Source organism: Lissotriton vulgaris, unplaced genomic scaffold (assembly GCF_964263255.1).
Source record: "Lissotriton vulgaris unplaced genomic scaffold, aLisVul1.2 SCAFFOLD_1933, whole genome shotgun sequence".
Lineage (NCBI taxonomy): Eukaryota > Metazoa > Chordata > Amphibia > Caudata > Salamandridae > Lissotriton > Lissotriton vulgaris.
The window spans coordinates 234,467-259,109 of NW_028241729.1; the positions used below are offsets into that span (position 1 = coordinate 234,467).

Consider the following 24,643-nt stretch of genomic DNA (forward strand, 5'->3'; position numbering starts at 1 on the left):
AGAGAGCATCCCAGATCTCAAACGCCGAGAAGGGAGAAACGAACTGAGAGGTCGAGATCTCCACGAAGGGAGCGTCGGAGAGAATCACGTTCTCCTCGAAGGGAAGACCGACCGAGAAGATCGCCAGTGAGGAAGGTAAAATCTCACCACAGGAGAAGGAGAACACCATCAACCTCCTCCTCATCCTCTTCAAGATCTTCTAAAGGGGATTACTCCCCAACGCTGGCAGACAGCCCTCACTCCAGAGCTTCCCCGCTTGACGACGTCAACACATACCTAGACGTTCTTCAAAGGGGCGCTCAAAAACTTCAAATAGAAATGGCTGTTCCAGAAGTTTCCACTACTGTAATTTTTGAGACCCTTCGGCACAAATCATATTCACGGCCTTTGCTCCCATTGGTTCCAGGGATAATGGACCCAATCAAGGAGGTCTTCCTCACGCCAGCGGCAATCAGGGCGGTTCCGGCACGTATCCAGAAAAAGTATAGGCCGGCCGACTCGGACCCAATCTTTGTTAAAGGGGAGCCTGCGGCGGACTCTGTTATCGTAGCCTCAGCTAGGAAGAATCACGCAGTCGCACCCTCTTCTTCAGTTCCTCCTGACAAGGACAGCAAGACCCAAGATTCTTGGGGACGCAGAGTGTGCAGCACAGCAGCTTCATCACTGAAAGTCTCTAGTGCCTCAGCACTTCTCGGCAGATATGATAGAGCACTGTGGGACTCCATGGAACGATTCAAAGAGAAATTGCCCAAGGAGGACCAGAAGGACTTTGAGGAAACAGTGACGGAGGGCTGTTTGGTGGCAAACCAAATGATCAGTTCGTCCGCAGATAACGCACTCCTAGCAGGACATGCCTACTCGCATGGGGTTTGCGCGAGAAGATCTTCTTGGTTGCGGTTGACGGGTCTCAAACCAGATGCCCAGCAACGCATCCTCAATCTGCCCTTCTCAGGATCTTCACTCTTTGGGGAGCATGCCGATCAGGAAATGACCCGCATGAAAACCGAATTGGACACGGTGAAGGCGGTTGGTCTGGAAAAGAAGAAAGAGCCGTTCAAGCGACGCTTCAAGACCAACAAGAACCGGGGAGGCCAACAGAGGGTTCAAACCCCTCAATGGTCTCAGAACAAGCCACAAGGGAAGACACAATACAGAGGAGGAAAATCAGGCAGAGGCAGAGGCGGACATCATCAGTCCTCTGCCACGCCCAGAGGAGGCAAGGCCTGAGCAGTGGCTTCCTCTGGCGCCGTTACCCACTCCAGTGGGAGGAAGTGCTTCGCAACACCTGGAAGAGTGGGTCAGCATCACAAAAGATCAGTGGGTGCTGAATATACTGCGCAATGGATATGCGCTACGTTTCCGGAAGAGACCACAACCGATTCCTCTAAAAAAGACTCGCTCGTACCATCTAAACCTCCTCAAAAGGGAGGTGAGCGTCCTCTTGCAGAAAAACGCAATCGAAGAGGTACCCCCATCCCAAAGGGGGAGAGGAGTGTACTCAAGGTATTTTCTAGTCCCCAAAAGAGACCAAGAGGACAAGTTCAGACCAATTCTAGATCTTCGGTCCCTCAACAAAGTGGTGGTCAAAGAGAAGTTTCGCATGCTGGCACTTCATCAGATATGTCCTCATCTACAAAGTGGAGATTGGATGTGTTCGGTGGATTTACAGGACGCGTACTTCCACATTCCTATCACACCAGGTCATCGGAAGTACTTGAGGTTTCTGGTAGGGAACAAGCATTACCAGTACAAAGTACTTCCGTTCGGTCTGAAATCCGCACCAAGGGTGTTCACCAAGTGCATGGCAGTGGTAGCGGCATGTCTACACAAAAAAGGTCTTTTTGTGTACCCATATCTGGACGACTGGCTCCTGAAGAGCCAGTCCCCTCATCAAGCCACCAAAGACTGTCGTCTGTGTCTTCAACAACTACACAGGCTTGGGCTCCACGTGAACACAGAAAAGTCAGTCCTGCATCCCACGCAAACCATCCACTATCTGGGAGCGGTCCTAGACACAAATTTAGGAAGAGCGTTTCCTTCGCAGGAGAGACTATCTTCCATGGGGCAGAAATGCAGAAAGTTACTTCAGTCTCCTCGTCCAAAGGTGCGAGAAGTAGCGTCTCTACTGGGCTCCATGGCGTCCTGCATCTTCCTAATTCCAAACGCCAGGTTGAGGATGCGTCCTCTTCAAGAGTCTGTGGAAGACCAGTGGGACCAAGCGACTGGAGATTGGGAGGATCGAATCATCCTATCTCAAGCAGCACTGTCCTCAATACAGTGGTGGACTCGCCCTCGGAATGTCTTGCAGGGAGTCCCTTTTCAGCAGCCTCTTCCTTCGATGTCTGTGATAACGGACGCATCTCTGGAAGGTTGGGGTGCTCACATGGGTCGTCTTCAGATTCAGGGTCGCTGGTCGACCAACCTTCAGACTTACCATATCAACATGCTGGAACTTCGAGCAGTACATCTGGCGCTCAAAGCGTTCCTTCCAGCAATCACAACGGACAAGATCTTGGTTCAGACGGACAACACTACAACAATGTTCTATCTGAACAAGCAGGGAGGAACACGGTCTCGCCCTCTGTCTCAGGAGGCCCAAGCCATATGGCACTGGCTTCTGGCTCGGGGACTGTCGGTGGTGGCAGTACACCTTCCAGGCGAGCTAAACACAAAGGCGGACGCACTCAGCAGGCACTTCGAAGATCAGCCAGACTGGGTGCTAAACGACGAAGTAGTCGAAGAACTCTTCCGTTGCTGGGGCCGTCCAGACATAGATTTATTCGCGGACGACGAAAACGCCAAATGCCACGCCTTCGCGTCCAGGTTCCACCGACCAGGGACACAAGGGAACGCTCTCCTGCTGGAGTGGACAGGAATGTTCGCCTATGCGTTTCCTCCTCTGGCTCTGATTCCGAAGGTGGTGGCCAAGCTCATCAGATCGAGCATGGACATGATCCTAGTTGCTCCGGATTGGCCGCGACAATGGTGGTATCCAGACCTATTACATCTGTCGCTGTGTCCACACAGACGTCTGCCATGCAGACCAGACCTGTTGAGCAAAATGAACGGGAGGATCCTGCATCCCAACCTCCCGTCACTGAACCTGACTGCATGGCTCCTGAGGTCTTGCAATACGGACACTTAAATCTGCCTCCAGAATGTATGAATATTTTAAAAGAGGCAAAGAGGCCTTCCACTAGGGCGTCTTATGCATTCAAGTGGAAGAGATTTTTCATTTGGTGTAGGGACCATGGCTTTGATCCCACCACAGGACAAGAAGAGGTAGTCCTCCCTTACCTCCTTTACTTAGCGACATCAGGGTTGAAATACGCTTCTATCAGGGTTCACCTATCTGCCATAGTAGCGTACAGAAAATCACCTACACAAACGTCGTTTTTTCAGGTCCCAGTGGTTAAGGATTTCCTTCAGGGATTGAAGAAGGTCTATCCCCCTGTGAGAAATCCTTCTCCTCCCTGGGAGTTGAACCTGGTTCTCTCCAGGCTGATGTCTGCACCGTTTGAACCTATACACAAGGCCTCCTTGCAGCATCTCACTTGGAAGGCGGCTTTCTTGGTGGCAATAACCTCTGCTCGCAGGGTTAGCGAGATTCAAGCACTCTGCACCAAGGAACCCTACACGGTGTTTCACCACAACAGAGTGGTAATGAGAGCTCACCCCTCTTTCCTTCCAAAAGTGGTATCGGATTTTCATATAAACCAAACGATTACCCTTCCTTCGTTCTTTCCTAACCCATCGACCCCAGCTGAGAGGTCGTTGCACTCGTTAGATCTTAAACGGGTGCTAAAGTTTTACCTAGAAAGAACAAAGGGCACCAGAAAGACAGACCAACTCTTTGTCAATTATGGGTCAATGAGGACCGGGTTTGCGGCAGCCAAGAGGTCCATCTCCAGATGGATTGTCTCATGTATCAAACTAGCATACCAGCTGGCTGGCAAACCTTTGTTACAATCACCCAAAGCTCATTCCACTAGAGGGAAGGCAGCCACAACAGCATTTTTACATGACATTCCCATGTCAGAAATTTGCAAGGCTGCGACATGGAAATCAGTCCATACCTTTACAAGGCATTATTGCCTAGAGTCTGATTCCAGAGCGGATTCTCAAGTAGGGCAAGCCTCCTTGAGAAACCTATTTGGGTAGAATAAGGCCTACTGTTTGGGCCTACGAATGTGAATGTTACCTGTTGATTCCTTTGCCCGCAGGGATGAGGTGAGGCTCGCTACTCTATTCTAATGCTTATGACTATAGATGAGGATCCCCTGGAAGAGAAGGATTAGTTACTTACCTGTAATCCTAGTTCTCTTCCAGGGGTATCCTCATCAAAGTCATAAGCAACCCTCCCGCCTCCCCGGGCAAAGGACTTTGTTTATTAAGTAGGAGATGTTTTAACCTGTTATTACCATGGTTTTGTTTTCAGTCTCCGAAAAGAACAACTGACCTAACTGTAACCCCTGAGGCATGATGGGAAGCTAGGGGCAGAGGTGCCTTAAAGGCACAGCGTCAGTTTTGGTACATGCAGCCACAGGGTTAGCTTTTCAGTCTTTTTAGACTGGGTATTTGCAATGCAGCCTGGGAGCTGTATATGCTTACAGTGTCTTATAAGAATTTCTGCTGTTTTCTAAGCATTAAAACAGTTTCTAAACAAGCATTGGTGTTGTTTATCATGTTTCTAATGCTAATACACATGTATGGTGGAAATTCTTCACAGCATATTCCAGCTCTACTGTTTTATTTGGCTGCAATTGCTTATTTTTATATATATATATTTATATATATATGTATATGTATATGTGGGGCACATATAATATATTGTTTCCGGGGTCCCGCGCATGGGCGGGAATATTCTAATGCTAATGCTTATGACTTTGATGAGGATACCCCTGGAAGAGAACTAGGATTACAGGTAAGTAACTAATCCATCTCACCCCAAAGGGCCTAAATAATCGGTTGCATGCACTTTATGAATATGCGGAAAGTCATTTTTTATCAATAAATACAGCAAAAAGCAAGGTGATCGGTTTTTCTGGTAGAAAGAAGCCTAAATATTCTAACTTCCCATGGGTTGTGGGGGGGGGAAAAACTAGAATGTGTGAAATCTTATACCTTTCTAGGTAAAATTGTCACTCATAATCTAAGTGACAAATCACACATAGACAATAATTCCCGGAAGGCTATTTCTCAGGGAAAGAGTTTAGTTTCCCTATATAAAGCCACAGGTAGAAGGCATTTTCCTATTCTCCTAGATGTTTTTAGAGCGAAAGTTCCTGCCTCCCTGTTATATGGAATTGAATTAGTTGATCTAAAAAAATGGAGTTTTTTAAACTCTGCGGAAGGAAAAATCCTTCGGAGTTTAATGTCTGTAGGCACCGCAAACTCGACTGCTTCCTTGCGACAGGAATTGGGTTTACGTAGCAGCAGGGTTCAAGGTTTCGCTAGTATTATACGCTGGGTAGTAGCTTTATCTAAAGGTGAACCCAATACCTTAAGATTCCTTATAAAAAATGAATTATTAGGATCTTTTAATGACTTCTCATCAATTGTAAAAAACTTTAGACTTGTTGTGTCACAATTGAAATTGGATGAGGAGACTTTATTTTTACTGTCCCCTCATCAATTAAAAACAGTTTTGAAGTCAGCCTCTTGGGAATTGGGGTTTTGTCTTGATAGAGACTTTTGTCTAGCGAAAAAAGGTTGTACACCTGTTATTGAATCTTATACCCTGCGGAAAGCACAACCATACATGTACTGGAACATCTCTCATGGCGTGAGACGCCTGGTGTTCCTATTAAGACATAATTTGCTTCCGCTAAAAGTTATACAAGCCAGCTGGTCTGGTTGTTCGGCACGCTGTGATCTTTGCCAATTACATGATCAGGATCTAGATCACGTGATGTTTGTCTGCCCTACACTGATGCCTTGCAGGCGTAGATGGTTAAGATCAATCTGCTTACAACTTAACATATTATCAGCGTCTTCGTTTAAGGCAGCCTTGATTAACCCTCCTAATGAAATGTTTGTTTTTAAACTGTACAACTTTTTTAAATGTTTTTTGGATCTGTATTAAGATATCTTATGTGATTGTGATGAAAATATCTCTTTTTTTCTTTTTTTTAAGTATTTGTGCTTTGTATGTAAATGTTGTTTTATGTGGACCTCATAAAGAGTTCCTTATCATAATAAATAAACTAAACTTTGGGTGCCCGGGAGAAGGAGGGCAACGGGGTCACAGTGGTTAGCGGGGCGGAAGCCTCTGGCAGGGGTGGGGGCGGATAGCGGTCGGGAGGGCACGCGCCGGTTTCGGAGTGGGGCGGCATCGGAAGGCATTGACGGGGGGTGGCGGCCGGGGGGACACTATGCTCCGGTGATCCTCAGTGCTATCTGCATTAAGTGCGCAGCGAAGGGTGTTTTTGTATGTGCGATGAGATGTTGGGGGGCATAGTTATTGGCATGGGTTTCTCGTTCAGGCGGGAGTGGTTTCTTAGCCCGGGACGTGTTGACTTGGATTGCGGACTATTCTTTTGTGAAGAGGGCCGAGTGGCAAGCACGGGATAGCTAATTTGGTGGTGAGCTGAGTTTCAATCCTGCGTGGTTTTAGGTTATTGGGTCAGGGGGGCCCGTTTATTGGGGGTGCGACGTGAGTAGGGGCCGGCGGGTGGCGTTCTCATTTCTGCATCAAAAAAGGAGGGGTGGGGGGGGCAGGAAAAGGGAGAGGCGGTGTAATCACCTAACCTCCGCCTTTCCCTGGGTGGCGGAGTTGTTTTGGATGTTGGCCAAGTTTGGCTGGAGTTCGGTACTTTCTCGTGAAGTTTGGGGAGTTGGGAAACGGGAGCGGGGAAAGCGTAACCAGTTTGGGAGTTGACATTTAGAGGGTAGTTAGTTACAGTTGCAAGAACGCAAATAGGACTGTAGGTCTTGGGAGGTTTTGGAGTTAGGAGGTAGGGGATAAAATTGGATAGTATTATGATGTAATTGAGTTATATGTTTGTATATTGAAGGGTGGGGGATTTTATCATGTGGGGATCGTAGGGGTGGGGGGAGTAGAACAAAAGGGGGCAGGTAAATCGATGTTTAGAGAGGTTTTAGTTTTCTTAGGCATTTTGCCAGTTGTGTAAATGTGATGTGCACCTGTTTCAATAAAGCGGCCTTTTACACACACAAAATGGTAGTCGGTGTGCTTGCCCCGCTTTTTCCCTCCCAAGGGGAGCTTGGGGGGCAGCCGAGCCGCGAGGTCTGCCCCCCGGGCAGATTTGGGAGGGGGAAGGGGGGAGAGCAAGCGAGCGTCCATTTTGCAGCGTTTGGGCTGGTTGGGATAGCCCAAAAGCAGCCCAAAAAAGGAATGTTGTAGCCCAAGGTATAAATAGAGATCCCGAGTTTTCCCAGCCACCATTTTAAGTGCTGAGACCTGGTGGCTGGGAACATTTCAGCAGGAGCTTTTTTGTCCCCGCCCACCCTCCCTGGGCTTTTGGCTTTGGTTTTTGGTTTTTGTGGTGGGAAAGGTTTAGGCCAGGAAGGGTTTTTTGTGTCAGGTGGCTGTGTTGGGACAGGTGCACTGGGGCGGTTATATGTAAGTTGTCGCTTGGAACAGGTGCTGGCGGAGTTGTTTTGGATGTTGGCCAAGTTTAGCTGGAGTTCGGTACTTTCTCGTGAAGTTTGGGGAGTTGGGAAACGGGAGCGGGGAAAGCGTAACCAGTTTGGGAGTTGACATTAGAGGGTAGTTAGTTACAGTTGCAAGAAGGCAAATAGGACTGTAGGTCTTGGGAGGTTTTGGAGTTAGGAGGTAGGGGATAAAATTGGATAGTATTATGATGTAATTGAGTTATATGTTTGTATATTGAAGGGTGGGGGATTTTATCATATGGGGATCGTAGGGGTGGGGGGAGTAGAACAAAAGGGGCCAGGTAAATTGATGTTTAGAGAGGTTTTAGTTTTGTAAGGCAGTTTGCCAGTTGTGTAAATGTGATGTGCACCTGTTTCAATAAAGCGGCCTTTTACACACACAAAATGGTAGTCGGTGTGCTTGCCCCCCTTTTTCCCTCCCAAACCCCTTTGTCCACAGAAACTACCTCAAGTTTTCCACAATCACAGAGAACTCGAAACCTCCTTTAGTACTTTCCGGCTCCACTGCCAATCCTCAAATGTCCCTCTAGTGCTTTGAAACATCATTGGAAATGTCTAAAACCCACATCTTCTATATCATCTTTTAGTAAGGAGCCTGTGTAGGGCCGTAGATGGGAACATCCTTAGTTTTATGCCCTAGTTTAAGGAACATACATAATGTATCGCTTGTGCCTATCTGACTGCAAGTGGCCCCAGTACCCAGAGTTAAATTACCAATAGAAATGAGTGGACACAATTTGCAAACTTTTTCTGGGCAATTAGCAGCTATATGAAAGCACTACCTCTGAGATAATTACGGGTATAGTAGAGAGACAGGTACTACAGTTGCTCAAACTGAGGCAAACTGATGTGGTTTCTGGTTTAGGCTTAATATTTCACATTCAGAGGTTTACAGATAATTGTGCATCCCGCACAAATACTTTATGTTCAGAAGGCTGTGCCGAAACCCGTCTCACCCACTTGTGATTAATACTAGTGCTTTCCCAAGGGAAAGGTTTTAGAGCAGTTATTACATTTTAAAGCAAACCTCTACTCTTATGGTGATATGTTCACCTGACATATGTAAAGCACTGCACATCAATCCATTGGTTTCAGCCCTGGTGAGGGATTCAAAAGAAAAACTTTTATAAAAATGAGAAAAGATAAAGATGCACATAAATGAATCACACTTGAAGATATTGCCCTGGGCTAGTGAAAGTTGCAGTTGATTAAGATGTCTTGCGTGCATTAGAACACTGAACACAGAAATGGGCGTGTACCTGTGTCTGAGTCACAATGGCATGTATTGTCCAAAACACAGGTATAACAGATCCACTGGTCATTCTATAAAAAGTACACTTTATGCTTTCTCTCCTCAACTAAAAAAAAGAATTCTTCAGTACTGAACTGGAGAACGTCAAAAATCGACCTAGCAGGCTGTTTGACTTGGTCAATCACCAATCCAACAAACTAGCGAAAACCTCCAAAGAAACACCTAAACCCCTAATAACAAGTGAGGAATTCTCTTCCTTCTACTGCGACAAAATCTCTGCCCTGGGTAACAAACTCAAATCCGCAACTCACCACCAAAATCAAAATTTGCCTGCTCTATCTCTTCTCTCCGCATTGCCCTCCCAAACCTCACCCAAAAACCTACCGCACTGGTCCAATTTTAAAATCAATGATGACCACTCTATCTCGAAAATTCTTGCCTCCTTAAACCCGAACAATCAATTCAATGATCCTCTCCTATCTAACTGCCTAGCTGCAGCCTCTTAGGCTATCATCCCTTCCTAGACCTCAATAATCAGCGCCTCCGTCCTCCAGGGCTCAATGCTTGATTCGCTCAAGGCTGGCCAAATTGTCCCCATCTTAAAAATCCCCACACTGGACCCTGCTTCCGCTGAGAACTATAGACCCATATCTAACATCCCACTCCTAGCCAAAGTTCTGGAAAAATGTGTGCAACAGCAACTGAGCCTACACATCAACAAATTTTACCTGTTAGATTACTTTCAATCCGGGTTCAGATCAGAACACAGCACGGAAACCACCCTCCTCCACATTGTAGATGACGCTCTCCAAGCCCTCGACCAAGGCAAAACCTGTCTCCTAATCCTCCTAGACCTTTTCTCTGCCTTCGACACGGTTAGCCATCAATTTCTCCTTGAGCGTCTCAAACTCAGTATGGGGTTGGATGGCACTGTCCTTGAATGGTTTAGATCCTTCTTCCAAAACTGCTCACAGAGAGTCCTCATCAACCGTAATCTATCCGCCCCCTCTCCGGTTGGCGCCCCCCAAGGCTCAACCCTGTCCCCTACCCTCTTCAACCTTTACCTTGAACCTCTCACTGAGGTTCTACGTGCTGCCAATATCTTCTACCTTATGTACGCCGACGACACACAATTCTACATAAAAATCTCTTCCTCTGAGGACATTTTCTCCCTGGATGAGGCCTTGAAGCTGACAGTCCACTGGCTCACCGCCAACCAGCTTAAACTCAACACAAATAAAACTGAATTTCTTCTGATCTCTCCTCCCAAACCCAATCCAGACATCCAGGAATGGATCAAGACCATCTCAGCACTAAACTGCCCTCCTACCATTGTTGACTCGGTGAAATCCCTTGGAATAACCATGGACAGTAGCCTGAACATGCATGGACATATAAACTCGATGGCCAAATCGGCTAGATTCCACCTGAGTTACCTAAGAAACCTAAAACCCTTCCTCGATGTGTCTGACCTTAAAACGGCAGTACAGGCACTAGTCATTTGCAGATTAGAATATGGATGCTCTACTCTTGCAGGGCTACCCAAGAATTCTCTGGCCCCATTGAAAGCCTGCCTCAACACCGCCACCAGCCTACTAACCGGCTCAAAGAAATTCGACCACATCTCTCCCCACCTCAAAGCACTGACCTGGCTTCCAAAGACCTACTGCTGCAACCTGCACGCTTTCGGAAGAAAAAAACCTACAATCGGGCCTTTACTGGAGCTGCACCAAGGATTTGGAACTCTCTCCCACCCGCCATCAGAAGACTTCCTTCCTTGGCACACTTTAAGAAGGAGACCAAAACCTTCTTATTGGGTAAATACCTCGCCTAATGAACACATTACATTATCTTTCTATGAAGGATACCTATTCCTGCACTCCTGGGCATTCCCCCAAGAGTTGAGACTATGTGCCTTCTTGTACAATGTATCTATCTGTTTTATTTCTTTCCCACATGTAGCCGGGACTTTAGACTGCATGGTTTTTTCTTGCATTATGTATCCCCTATTTTACCCAAGTGATCCCTCCCTTCCCAATGCTTTGTACTCCACCCTTAATACTGTAAGGCGCTTTGATACCCTCACGGGTCTGGTTCGTGCTCTACAAAACTATAAAATAAATAAATAAATAAAAAATAAACTTGTAAGATTTAGTGCCATTAATCTGGATATTAATTAACCTGAATATTTCTATTTTTACCCATTCTTTAGTAATATCGCTCTAGTCTTCAAAGCGCTCCTCCGGTCCTCATTAACCCAGCCCTGTTCCTCAAATCTGCTTTTGATGGAAAGAAACCTTTTTTGTCCCTCAGTGACTTCTCATCAGCCTACAACATACTTGGGTCAGCATCAAATCAATCCTCAAACCTTTGAAAGTGTTCAAGAACCCTCGCTTAAGTCAACAAAGACAGGGGAGGGAGAGAAAGAGAGAAGGTGGAAGAAGAAAGAGGAGTAGAAGAAGAGAAAAAGGCGATTGACCAGGAAGGGAGTGAGAAGGAGGTAGAAACGCAGAGGGAGGTGGAGAAGAGGAGAGTGCAAGAGACACAGGCAGGATTTGGAGAGAAGAGCACCTGCTTGCTAGTGGCACCATTTCACTTTTGGAGCTGCCCTGGAGTGAATATCCAGTGCACGTGATTTAGGATAATCTGAAAGCAGCTTGGGTCGTAACAGAGGGGCTAACCCTCTGATCGTTTACAGAAAGACACCTGGTAGCAGTTCACAACAACAAGGGATAGAAGAAAAGTCGGGGACCCATCTTAGGGAGGTGTTTGAAGCAGACAGCAAGACGTAGTCAAACCAAACGCTGTAGACTCAAATGAGATAACCACAAACAGAATTAGCAGCAGGGTCCAAGGTGCAGGACCTCAGAGACTCCAAGTTGCAGGACCTCAGATATTCCACGGTGCAGAAACTTAAAAACTCCAAGGTGCAGAAGGTGCAGGAGCTCATGGCCTCCAAGGTGCAGTGCAGATAACTTCAGAGGTGCAGATCCTCAGTGAGTCCAAGGTGCAGGGTCCCAGTGTTTCAATTATTCCAAGATGCAGGACATGTAGAAATTCCAGGTTGGAGGCTTCACCGACAGGATGCAGGTTTTCACAGATACTTTTAGTCCGCACTACTGAGATTCTCACGTGCAGGACACCTAAGAGGGAGAGGAAGAAAGCAAGAAAGAGACAGTGACACAGAAAGAGAGAGAGAGAGAGAGACAGACACAGGAGACAGGAGATTGTGAAAGTGAGTACAAGATCAGAAGGCATATACAGAGAGTGAGAGAGAGTGTGTGTGTGTGTGCGCGCGTGTGCGCGCGTATGTGTGGGGTGACAAGTGTTATTCAGTTAAACAGTGAAGCACCGAGGGGCAGAGCGAGTGATACAGATGTTAAGACAGAGATAGAGGGAGGGAGTGAGTGTAGTAACAACAATTGTTCACAGTGATCTTTGTGCTGTTAGAGTCACAGAGAGACAAAGTCGAGGAAGGAGAGAGAGAGAGAGAAACAAAGTAGGAAGTGTGGCCTATAGAGTGAGTGTTTGCATTTGCAGTAACAAGGAATGTTCACAGTCACCTTTGAGATCCCTGGAGCTTTCTGAAAGAGAGGGAGGCAGGAAGAGACACTCATAGAGGCAGCAAGAGAGAGAAACACAAAGGTGTGTGACAAAGGGAGAGACAGTGTCGCAGGTAAACAGATAAATAGACAGAAAGAGAGTTGGAGAGAGAGTGGTCGTGTGTGTCGGTGGCTGAGTTTTTCACTGTTTCCTCCGAGATCCTGAAGCTTTTATTATTAGGCGCTAATCCCTGCAAGGTTCGGAGCAGAGGAGCGTTCATAGTGGAAGGCAGAGAGTGTGACAATTTTGGAGGCCCCCTATAGGTGTGGGTGTTGTGTGTGTGTGTGCGTGTGTGTGCGTATAGTAAGACACACCAAGTGCTGTTCCGCAGGCGCTCCTGTGATGTCAGAATTTTTATTTATAATACCAGGGTGTTTGTGCTGTTCCTTTTCATATCCCTTTGACTCTGAGTGTCTGTAACACTAACATTTGTGCCCCTTCAGGTGCGAGGAGGTGAAGATTCAGGGTCCAGAGCAGATCAGGAAATATAAAGGTAAGTGGACTTGAGCTGACAGGTCCCATCCACCCCCACCCCACGGATCTGTGATAAGATCCCTTCTAAGTCCAATCCTCTGGCTGTGGCCCCAAACAGGAGCCATGAAAATGACTAACAATCCAGAGGGGTACAAAAGGGGGTGGTGATGGACGGAGCTTCTGAACCAATCAAACACTCACACCCAGTCAACAGATCTGGGTTTAATCCAGCACCGTTCTTTAGCCCACTCTGCCACCCCAGTTCAGACATGGCCATATGCAAATCAGTCTGACCCTGTGCCTCATGGGAACAGTCCAGCCAGAACTGCCAAGCCATGTCTTCCCTGGACCGGAAACAAGCATCCTAGGACCGGTTTCTGGCATTTCAGCTGTCATCAGCCAGACTTGCTTGAATCCAGTGGCAAAGTGAGCAAGGGACTCACGTCTGAGCATACCCTGCCAACTTATGGTGAACAAAGCGGTACAAAAGGGGGTGGTGATGGACGGAGCATCTGAACCAATCAAACACTCACACCCAGTCAACAGATCTGGGTTTAATCCATCACCGTTCTTTAGCCCACTCTGCCACCCCAGATCAGACATGGCCATATGCAAATCAGTCTGACCCTGTGCCTCATGGGAACAGTCCAGCCCGAACTGCCAAGCCATGTCTTCCCTGGACCAGAAACAAGCATCCTAGGACCGGTTTCTGGCATTTCAGCCGTCATCAGCCGGGCTTGCTTGAATCCAGTGGCAAAGTGAGCAAGGGACTCACGTCTGAGCATACCCTGGCCTGGCTAAAGACGGCTGAAATGCCAGAAACCGGTCCTAGGAAGCTTGTTTCCGGTCCAGGTAAGGCATGGCTTGGCAGTTCGGGCTGGACTGTTCCCATGAGGCACAGGGTCAGACTGATTTGCATATGGCCATGTCTGAACTGGGGTGGCAGAGTGGGATAAAGAACGGTGATGGATTAAACCCAGATCTTTTGACTGGGTGTGAGTGTTTGATTGGTTCAGATGCTCCGTCCATCACCACCCCCTTTTGTACCACTTTGTTCGCCATAAGTTGGCAGGGTATGCTCAGACGTAAGTTCCTTGCTCACTTTGCCACTGGATTCAAGCAAACCTGGCTGAAGACGGCTGAAATGCCAAAAACCGGTCCTAGGAAGCTTGTTTCCGGTCCAGGGAAGGCATGGCTTGGCAGTTCGAGCTGGACTGTTCCCATGAGGCACAGGGTCAGACGGATTTGCATATAGCCATGTCTGAACTGGGGTGGCAGAGTGGGCTAAAGAACGGTGATGGATTAAACCCAGATCTTTTGACTGGGTGTGAGTGTTTGATTGGTTCAGAAGCACCGTCCATCACCACCCCCTTTTGTACCACTTTGTTTGCCATAAGTTGGCAGGCTATGCTCAGATGCGAGTCCCTTGCTCACTTTGCCACTGGATTCAAGCAAGCCTGGCTGAAGACGGCTGAAATGCCAGAAACCGGTCCTAAGAAGCTTGTTTCCGGTCCAGGGAAGGCATGGCTTGGCAGTTCGGGCTGGACTGTTCCCATGAGGCACAGGGTCAGACTGATTTGCATATGGCCATGTCTGAACTGGGGTGGCAGAGATCGCAAAAAGAACGGTGATGGATTAAACCCAGATCTTTTGACTGGGTGCGCATGTTTGATTGGTTCAGATGCTCCGTCCATCACCATCCCCTTTTGTACCACTTTGTTTGTCATAAGTTGGCAGGGTATGCTCAGACATGAGTCCCTTGCTCACTTTGCCACTGGATTCAAGCAAGCCTGGCTGAAGAGGCTGAAATGCCAGAAACCGGTCCTAGGAAGCTTGTTTCCAGTCCAGGGAAGGCATGGCTTGGCAGTTCGGGCTGGACTGTTCCCATGAGGCACAGGGTCGGACTGATTTGCATATGGCCATGTCTGAACTGGGGTGGCAGAGTGGGCTAAAGAACGGTGATGGATTAAACCCAGATCTTTTGACTGGGTGTGAGTGTTTTATTGGTTCGGATGCTCCGTCCATCACCACCCCCTTTTGTACCACTAACAATCCAGAGGGGTCCCTTCAGGGCGGAGCTTGATCATGAACACAGTGAAACTAACGTGGGTCTGAGTCTGACACGTGAGCGTGTATAAGCTGCAGTGCAGTCCTCTCACGGGGAGAAGATGCATAGTGGGAACTTTTAATCAACAGCAGTTCTGCTCTACTTTGTGTACTATATTTTGCAGTGTAATCTCTAGTGCTGTGTTTAGTGCAGTGTGATGTCTGGTTCTCTTTCTAGTACAGTGGGTGTTTTACACTATTTGCACGGTATGCAGTCTGATGTAGTGTGCTATCTAGGATAGTCCGGTACTGTGTTTGCCGTTTCGTAGAGTGTGCTGTTTATTGTATACTAATACTGTGTGTTTTGTAGTGTTTATTGACGTAGGTGCAAGCTTCCCTGACTCTGAACATGTTTAGAAGATGCAGAAGTGCAAGTGTCTGTCGTTCAGAACTGGTCTAACACATTCAGAAAGTGCACATTTTCCACACTCAGACGGGGTATACATACATGGAAGGGAAAGCTTCCTTCTCGCATAAAAGGCCTTCCATTTGCAAAAGTGGTGCAAGCTTCTCTCACTGTGCTCATGTCCATGAGCTGCAGACGTAGACGCTTCTGTTACTCACAATAGTTAACACACACTGAAGTGCAAGCTTCCCTTTGTCAGAACTTGTCTAGGACATGCAGGGGTAGGTGAGTAGGTGGCATAAGCAGACATACAAGCTTCCTACACTCAGAACAGGCCAGATATACACATACAGAAGAGCAAGCTTCTCTCACTCAGAACACAGACGCACAGGTGCAAGCTTCCCTTCATCAGAACTTGTCTAGGACATACAGGGGTAGGTGAATAGGTGGCATACGCAGACATACAAGCTTCCTACACTCAGAACAGTTCTCACACACAGGCCAGATATACACATACAGAAGAGCAAGCTTCTCTTACTCAGAACACAGATGCACAGGTGCAAGCTATATATATATATATATATATATATATATATATATATATATATATATATATATATATATATATATATATTCACTGAAAAAACCATAGGTTTCACACCAGTTATAGTTAGGAATTAGCATTTAAAAAACCTATTAAATTCACTGAAAAAACCATAGGTTTCACACCAGTTATAGTTAGCTGGAAATTTTACTGATATAAAACCATTGAAATTCCCACGTTATAGTTAGTCGGACTCACTATAACTTGCGCGTGCAATGCACTGCTGATGACATCACATATTACATCACTCATGACATGGTCAGTGACATCACTCATGACATCACTGATGACACCATCCAGTGAATATGTGTCTTTCTGAAAAATAAATATTAGTGAGTTATGTTTAAATATTTAAATACATTTATTAGTGTTTCACTTTGTGTATAAGTGGCTACATGTGTTGGTAAGTAGCTACATGCGTATGTATATGGGTTATTTGATATTTTTATTAGTATCAGTATGAGTGTCTATATAGTTTGGTGGAGGTATTACTTAGCACATAGATGCATGAGTGACTGACTCTTTGTTTGTATGTGTTTTGAAGACAGCATATGTACAGGACTGTATGGGTGGATGAGTGTCTATATGTGTTTGTTAGTGAGTGAATGACTGTCTCACTAGTGTCTTTATCAGTAACTACATATGTTTTAATCTAGTATATATGAATATTGATGTATATAAGTGAGTATATGTGAGAGTAAGAGATTGTAAGATTTCCTGTTTAAATAAGTATGTGTTTCTATAAGTGATTGTTTAAGAGAATAAATATGTGTAATTTTCAATAGAAGTAAGGTGGAAGTGTGTGTATAGCTCTATATTCAAATAAATCGTTGTTCAATAGTTTATTTGCACGTGTGAATATGTGTGTGAGTAACTTTTGGATGAATGTCGGTGTGTAACAGGATGTATAGGTGTATCACTTCATATGATGAGTGAGTATATGTATGAGTGACTATATAGAACTGTTGGTGAATGAGTGAATGTGTATATAGATAGTGGAATTACTGAATTGCTTGTTGTAACTGATATAGGTATCTCCTTTTTTTATTTAAATTTCAGTTTCTATTTTTGAATATGTGTCTCAAGGGTTACATTATAGTGAAAGGAGGTCTGTCAATATGTCACAAGGATGGTGTCATGAGTGATGTCACTGACCATGTCATGAGTGATGTAATATGTGATGTCATCAGCAGTGCATTGCACGCGCAAGTTATAGTGAGTCCGACTAACTATAACGTGGGAATTTCAATGGTTTTATATCAGTAAAATTTCCAGCTAACTATAACTGGTGTGAAACCTATGGTTTTTTCAGTGAATTTAATAGGTTTTTTAAATGCTAATTCCTAACTATAACTGGTGTGAAACCTATGGTTTTTTCAGTGAATTTCAAAGGTTTTTTTAATGCTAATTCCTAACTATAAGTTTCACTTTATAAATAAGACTGTTTGCACTCTAGTTGTTCTTTTTAACACTCTGGTACATTCTCTCATTGGGCTACAGTTGGGCTACATCTAGTTGAATTTTGGGCTACATTTTCAATTTTTGATCTCTGGTGGCCATCTTTGGGCTACATTGGGCTACTTTGGGCTACATTTGGGCTACATTTTGGCTCTAACATATATTAAGCCCAATGTAGCACAATACATATTTTTCTAAAGTTAATGTTTTTTACAAACCACTTCAGAATAGGGCTACCTGTCCCTACAATTATCCGAATTTTTTTTTTTTTAAATTATTTTGGGGAGCGCTCCCGGAGCGCGCCCCGGGGAGCGCCCCGAAAAGCGTATTTTTACAAAGCGCCCCGGGGCGCGCTCCGGGGAGCGCCCCGTGAGCGCCAATATCGCAAACGAAAACATGATCGTGACGTATCGCGTAGCCGCGACCGCGTGATACGCACGGCGTAAGCGCACCCGGAAGTACTCGAGCGAATACGATCGCACAGCGTAAACTTCCGACGCGCTTACGCTGCGCGACCCGGGGCGCGCCCCCGGGCGCGCCCCGCGCGCGTAGCGTAAGCGCGTCGGGTCATGTGAGCAGAAAATAACACTTTTCATTGGTTCATAACAGTTTTAGTTTCATAATGATGAAGCCCCTGGTCTTGTGACCTGAAAATAACACTTCTCATTGGTTCAGGACAGTTTTTTTTTCTAAATGATGAAAGACCCCACCTTTTTTCCTTATTCTGACTTTGTCCTTTGACTGAGGAAGACCTGTTTGTTGCTCTGTCTACTTTTTTGCTCTAAATAATGGCTTCATTAGTAGCATCAGCTGGTGCATCTGCCCCACCACCACCACCACAACAACCAAGAGGACCAGCTCCAAATTATATTGGTGGTCAAGAACAGGAGGAGGAAGAGGAAGAGGAAGAGGAGGAGGGGAGAAGAAGATGGCTGCCTGAAGAAAACACACCTTATAAACCCAAACCACACTTCATTTGGCAGTTTTTTTCAATTCCAGAGGGGAAAAAAAAGGTGAATGCGCCCAAAGTCACTTGCCTCATCTGCAATGATGAACTTTCACGGGGCAACCCAAATAAGAAATATTCTTTTGGTAACTATACCATGATTCGGCACATGACAAGAAAGCATCCAAACAACTACTCTCGTGCAGAGTTCCGGGAACTGGCCAGTAACCTCCCCCATTCATCAAGGACCCCCTCCCAAAGAAACCAACCCACTTCCTCGGAACCAGAAACATCCGAGGTGATGCCTTGCATTCAGCCGAGATTTGCTGATTTTAAAATTACTTGCACTGCTTGTGGCAAGCTTATCTCCTATGGGGAACAAAGTGTGAAACTCATCGTCCTTGCAGGTGATAATCACAAGTGCCCCAAAAAGAAGTAATTTTTTGGGTTTTTTGTTTTTTTGCTCCAGTTGAGCCAGTTTCAATTCCCTTTTTTTGTTTCTCCCCCCAAAAAAATACAAAAAAATATATAAAACTGTTTTGAAAAGCCAAAAAAAGTTCAAAAAGTTCAAAAAACACAAAAAAAATATAAAACAACAAAAAGAAGAAAAAAAAAAGTTCTTTTTAGAACTACCTCCAATTTCTAAATCAAAACTTCATTTTTTAAACACTCTGTCACCTTTTTTCATCATAGTGCGCTCCCAGGGCCGCTCCCCGGTGCGCGCACCGTGCGCTTCCCCCGCGCAAAACGAAAAAAAAAATATATATTTTAAATGCCCCGCGGGGCCCTTTTATAGCCCCCACATCAAACCTAGGGGGTCAAAGGGGTCTATCCCTGACGCCTTATGGTCAGTTCCCACTTTGTTTTAGCCACCTCTTATGTCTCGATTTTACCGAGACACAAGATGGCGACCGCTCTGGACTGTTTCGAATGTTTACAGACACCCGAGAGCCAATCAGCTTTCCATGCGCACCTCGCGTGGCGCGCCTGGAGCGCTCTCCGGTGCGCGCACCGGTGCGCTGCTATAGATATATATATTTTTTTGAACCTAAATTACTCCAAATCCACTGGAGCACATATCTTGAGACATAGCAAAGGCACATCGGGCTACCAGTCCCTACAATTTTGCCAAGTTTGGTGTAAATCCATTCAGCCGTTCGGGCTAAAAGTGAAATCGACCGCCCTATGGAAATTAACATGGGGAAAACGCGTTTTGGGACCCCCCTTTTATCTCGGCCCCCGCTTGACGAATCCCCCCCAAACTTTCAAGGAAGGACCGGAGCTCGACGAGGCCATTTTCAGGAAATTTTCAGGCAGATTCGTCAACCGGTGCCAAAGTTATTCCAAATAGAATTTTGAGATTTAACATTGAAAAAAATCCTAACTATAACTACCTACTGGCGACCGCCAGTAGGTAATATATATATATATATATATATATATATATATATATATATATATATATATATATATATCTTCACACGCCGGTTCCTGCTTCCCCAGCCACTTCGAGCGCTCAATGTGGGTGCGTTTCCCTACGGCGGAACCTCGCCGTTCAATATAGCACACTCCTCCGTTTTAACGAAAGAAATGGGCGCACACTCGCTGCCTTCCACAATTATTTGATCTTTAACAGCTTGGAAACAAACAACGATCAACGCGTTTCAGTGCTCCTGGCACCTTGCTCACGAGCTCGTGAGCAAGGTGCCAGGAGCACTGAAACGCGTTGATCGTTGTTTGTTTCCAAGCTGTTAAAGATCAAATAATTGTGGAAGGCAGCGAGTGTGCGCCCATTTCTTTCGTTAAAACGGAGGAGTGTGCTATATATATATATATATATACATATATTATAACCACACACATACACACCTACCTCTCCAATTTAAAAACATCAAAATAATGGTAGGATGAAAATGGAGCCTGAAATTGTGGCTGTATCTGGTTATTGGTATCTCAAGTAAACATGGTATGTAGAGCAAAGTGAGCTGTCTTGTGCACTGCACTGTCTTGTACAGTGCGCTCTTTAGTGCAGTGTTCCATACAGTGCAGTCTTTTGCTAGTGCTCTCATGCTCACTGTACTGTCGTGTACAGTGTGCCCTCTAGGGCAGTGTGCCATACAGTGCAGTGTTCTCATCAATACCTTCTTGTGCACTGTACTGTCTTGCAGTGTGCCACACAGCACAGTGAACTTGCTAGTTGTGCTGTCCTGTACAGTGTGCCATCTGGGGCAGTGTGGTGTCTACTGCAGCGTACATTTCAACAGAGTGCGACACCTTGTACAGTGTACTGCATAGTACAGATTTCTGTCTAATACAATGAATCCACTTGTGCAGTGAGGTGTCTAGTGCAGTGTGCTTTCTAATATAGTATACCGTCTATTACTGTGTGTCATCTGGTGCAGTGAGCTCCCTAACACTGTGTACTGTCTAGCGCAGCACTGTTGTCAGTGTAGTGTAGTGTACTGTGTAGTGCCGTGTGCTCTCTAGAGCAGTGCGTCATCTAATGAAGTGTGACACCGTGTGATGTCTGGTGAAGTGTTTTGCGAAATAGTGTATTGTTTATTGTGTTGTACTCTCTAGTGCTGTATGCTGCCCAGAACTATGTGCTGTCTAGTACAGTGTATTTTCTTGTGCAGTTTGGTAATGTAGTGTTAGTTCTAGTGCAGTGTATTGTGTATTGTATAGCACTTTGGAAAAGGAAGTTTTGGTAGTGGTGTTTTCCAAATAGGAAAGGAACCACACTATCACTTATTATTTTGTTTGAAAAAAGTCAAATAGGCTATTAATATACTGGAACACCTTTAGTTGAGGCGGAGTGCTATGTAGACCACTGTCACCCACTACCAAGAGTGACTATTACCAATCCAAAGCATCGGCAAGACAGAGTATGCACAATAGGGTCACGGGAAGCACAATCCTAAGCAAATGTAAAACAAGTAATATGTAATTACAAAAGTTGGGATAAACAGTTAGATAGAGTCCAATTGAAATAATCAAAGAAACTTCTTTTCCAGATAAGGTAAAAAACCAACTATAGTCCATGTATGTTCATTTTTCCATTTTATTCACATGGCTTCATAAAAAAGAATCAACAAGTCAATCAACAGTGTCCTCTTGGCACAGTGGATGCTCTAGTGCAGTATTTAGTGCAGTATTTAGTGCAGTGGTCTGTCTAGCAGTGTTCTGTGTAGTACAATTATCTTTTTAGTGCAGTCTACCACCTGGCACAGTATTTTGTCTGGTGCAGTGTGTTCTGTCTACAGAGTGTTCTTTAGTTCAATTTCCATTTTCAGTACAGTTCGCGATCTGGTGCAGTGTACTGATTACAGTGTGTTATGTAGTACAGTGAGGTTTTTTAGTGCAGTCTACCATTTGGTGCAGTTCTCTCTCTGGTACAGTGGATGCCGAGCACAGTGTACTTGTAGTAATGTGGCACACAGTACAACAGTGAGCTGTCTAGCACACTCTCCCGTTTAGGATAGTGTACTGTCTGCAGAGTTCTCTGTACTACAGTGAGCTGTGTAGTGCAGTCTTACCTAGGGCAGTGGGTGTTGTTGTGCAGTGTTTAGTACAGTGGGCTCTCTAGCACATTGTATTCTGTACTGCAGTGTACTGACGGGTTCCTGTTTTGGCTTGGCCCCATCCACGTCATGTTTCATATCTAGCGCCTCGTGGGTGCGCTGCTCCTTTTACAACAGAACTGTGTATAAAGCACATCTCTGCTCCTCCAGATAGGCGCCGTCTAGTGCAGTGTTCAGTGCAGTGCACGCCTTCCCGATAGGTGATGTCTAGCACCGTGTACTGTACAGAGCGCTCCTTACTGATGAGTACTTTTTAGTGCCGTGTACACTACACACGAGTATGTTTCTTTCAGATTAGGTGCCGTCCAGTGCTCTCCAGTGTATCCTTCCAGGGAGGTGCCGACAGTGCAGTACAGTGCACTCCTTTCATGTAGTTGCTGTACCGTGCAGTCTGTTGACAGTAGGGTGAGCCCCTTTCAGATCGGTACTGTCTAGTGCAGTGTATAGTGTGGTCCCTTGAGATAGCTGCTGTCTAGTGCCGTGCAGTGTACAGTGCACACCTTCCAGATGGGTGCTGTCCCGTACAGGTCAGTGTGCTCCTGCCAGATGGGATCTGTCTAGTGCAGTGTACATTACAAAAGTGTGCTCTGTCCATATAGGTGCTGTCTAGTGTGGGATTGAACAATGTGCTCTATTGAGGTAGGTGCTGTATAGTGTGGTATATTGACAGTTTGCTCCTTTCAGATAAGTGCTGAGTAGTGCAGTGTGAAGTACATTGTGGTTCTTTGTGATAGGTCCTGTGTAGTGCAGTGTACAGTACACTGTGCTCTTTCCAGGTAGGCACAATGTAATGCAGTATATTGTATGGTGCAGTGATTCCAGATAGATGCTGCCTAGTTCAGTTTACAGTACACTAAAGTGGGCTCCTTCCAGATTGGTGCTGTCTAGTGCACTACAATACAGTGCACTCCTTCCAGGTGATGTCTCGTAAAGTGTACTGAATAGTGCGGTGTACACTGCATAAATGTTTGCTTCTCCCAGATAGGTGCTGTATAGTGCAGTATATTGCACAGTGCAGTACAGTGGGCCCCTATAGGATAGGTACTGTCTACTGAATTACAGTACAGTGTGCTCCTTCTGCGTAGGTGTTGTATAGTGCAGTGTAAGGTGCAGTGTGCTACTTTGTGATTGGTCCTCTGTGCTGCAGCTTAAATCTCTAATTCTGAATCTCTTCTCTGCAGTGATGGTGACTCTGGATCCAGACACAGCGCATCCAAAGCTCCTCCTGTCTGAGGAGGGGAGACGTGTGAGAGAGACGGACACACGACAGCCCCTGCCGGACACCCCCAAGAGATTCACCTCCTCTCCCTGTGTGCTGGGGCGGGAGGGGTTCACCTCCGGCAGACATTACTGGGAGGTGCAGCTGCTGGAGGATGGGCTGGGGTGGACTGTGGGGGTCGCAGCAGAGCCTGTGGAGAGGAAGGGACGGATCACATGGTCCCCTGAGGGGGGAGTCTGGGCTGTGGAGAGGAGGTGGACTGGTCAGCACTGGGCTCTCACCTCCCCTGAGACCCCTCTGTCCCCTCGTGAGGAGCCCCTGAAGCTGGGGGTGTATCTGGACTACGAGGGGGGGAGGCTGTCTCTGTACAATGCAGACTTCATGGAGCTTCTCTACACTTTCCCCCGGGCCCCCTTCACACACAGGCTCTTCCCGATCTTCTGTCCCTGGGTAGGAGCAGAGCTGAAGCTGGTGTAGGAGCTGCAGCCCCCCCCCCCCATCCTTCCCCGCCCCCCACCCCCGGAAGAGAGCTGAGGCTGGAGTAGGAGCTGCAGCCCCCCATCCTTTCCCGCCCCCCCCCCCCGGAGGAGAGCTGAGGCTGGTGTAGGAGCTGCAGCCCCCCCGTCCTTCCCCGCCAAGGCGGCAGGAGTGACCGGTGAAAGCCTTTCTCTGTCCGTGCAGGCCGGGCTCGGTTGTTGCCGTCCTGGCGGAGAATAGGGGATGATGCATGGGGCGTGGAGCAGGGCGACCCCCGGTGCGAGCAATGTTTAAACGCTCGTACCAGGCCCATACTCGTGTAATGTTCTCAGTTTGTATCTTTTCTGTTCCTATTGTGAAGCGCTCTGACACCTTCGGGTAAAGTCCGCGCTATATAAAATTGCATAAATAAATAAATAAATAAATAAATCCTTTCCTGCCCCCCCCCCCACCCGGAGGAGAGCTGAGGCTGGTGTAGGAGCTGCAGCCCCCCCGTCCTTCCCCGCCCCCCTCCCCCTCCCCTGAATTTTGCATTCATGCTTTCCTCCCCCACCCTAGAGGTCCCTGGGGGAGGGGCACCCCTTGCTTGAGTCCTGTGGGGGAGGGGTTGTTCCTTGTGTGGGGGAGTGGCTGTTCCTTGTGTGGGGGAGGGGCAGTGACATTCCATCTCCGGCTCAGATTTAACCCCTTCTGCTCCTGATTTGTCATTTAATTAACATTCAGCACTGACTCCACAGGCACACCAGACTCCAAATACAGGCACTGCGACCACAGGCACTGCTGTTGACCGACACAGGCGGCTCCATTTCAAATAACGCAGACTCCAAATACAAGCATTACCGACTCCAGCCACAGGCACTACCGACTCCAGCCACGGGCACTATTGACTCCAGTCACAGGCACTACCGACTCCAGCCACAGGCACTCCTCAGTCTCATT

At 46.5% G+C, this 24,643-nt stretch overlaps 1 protein-coding gene across 1 annotated transcript in view; it reads left to right on the forward strand.

Moving 5' to 3' along the window:
• LOC147670579 (E3 ubiquitin-protein ligase TRIM39-like) overlaps positions 1-23,704 on the forward strand; it is a 65,012-nt gene extending 41,308 nt beyond the window's left edge. Inside the window, exons 3-4 of the mRNA XM_086948153.1 lie at positions 12,937-12,986; positions 23,190-23,704. Coding sequence (XP_086804279.1) covers positions 12,937-12,986; positions 23,190-23,704 — 565 coding nt within the window. The remainder of the gene's footprint in view (positions 1-12,936; positions 12,987-23,189) is intronic.
• Positions 23,705-24,643: the final 939 nt, after the last annotated feature.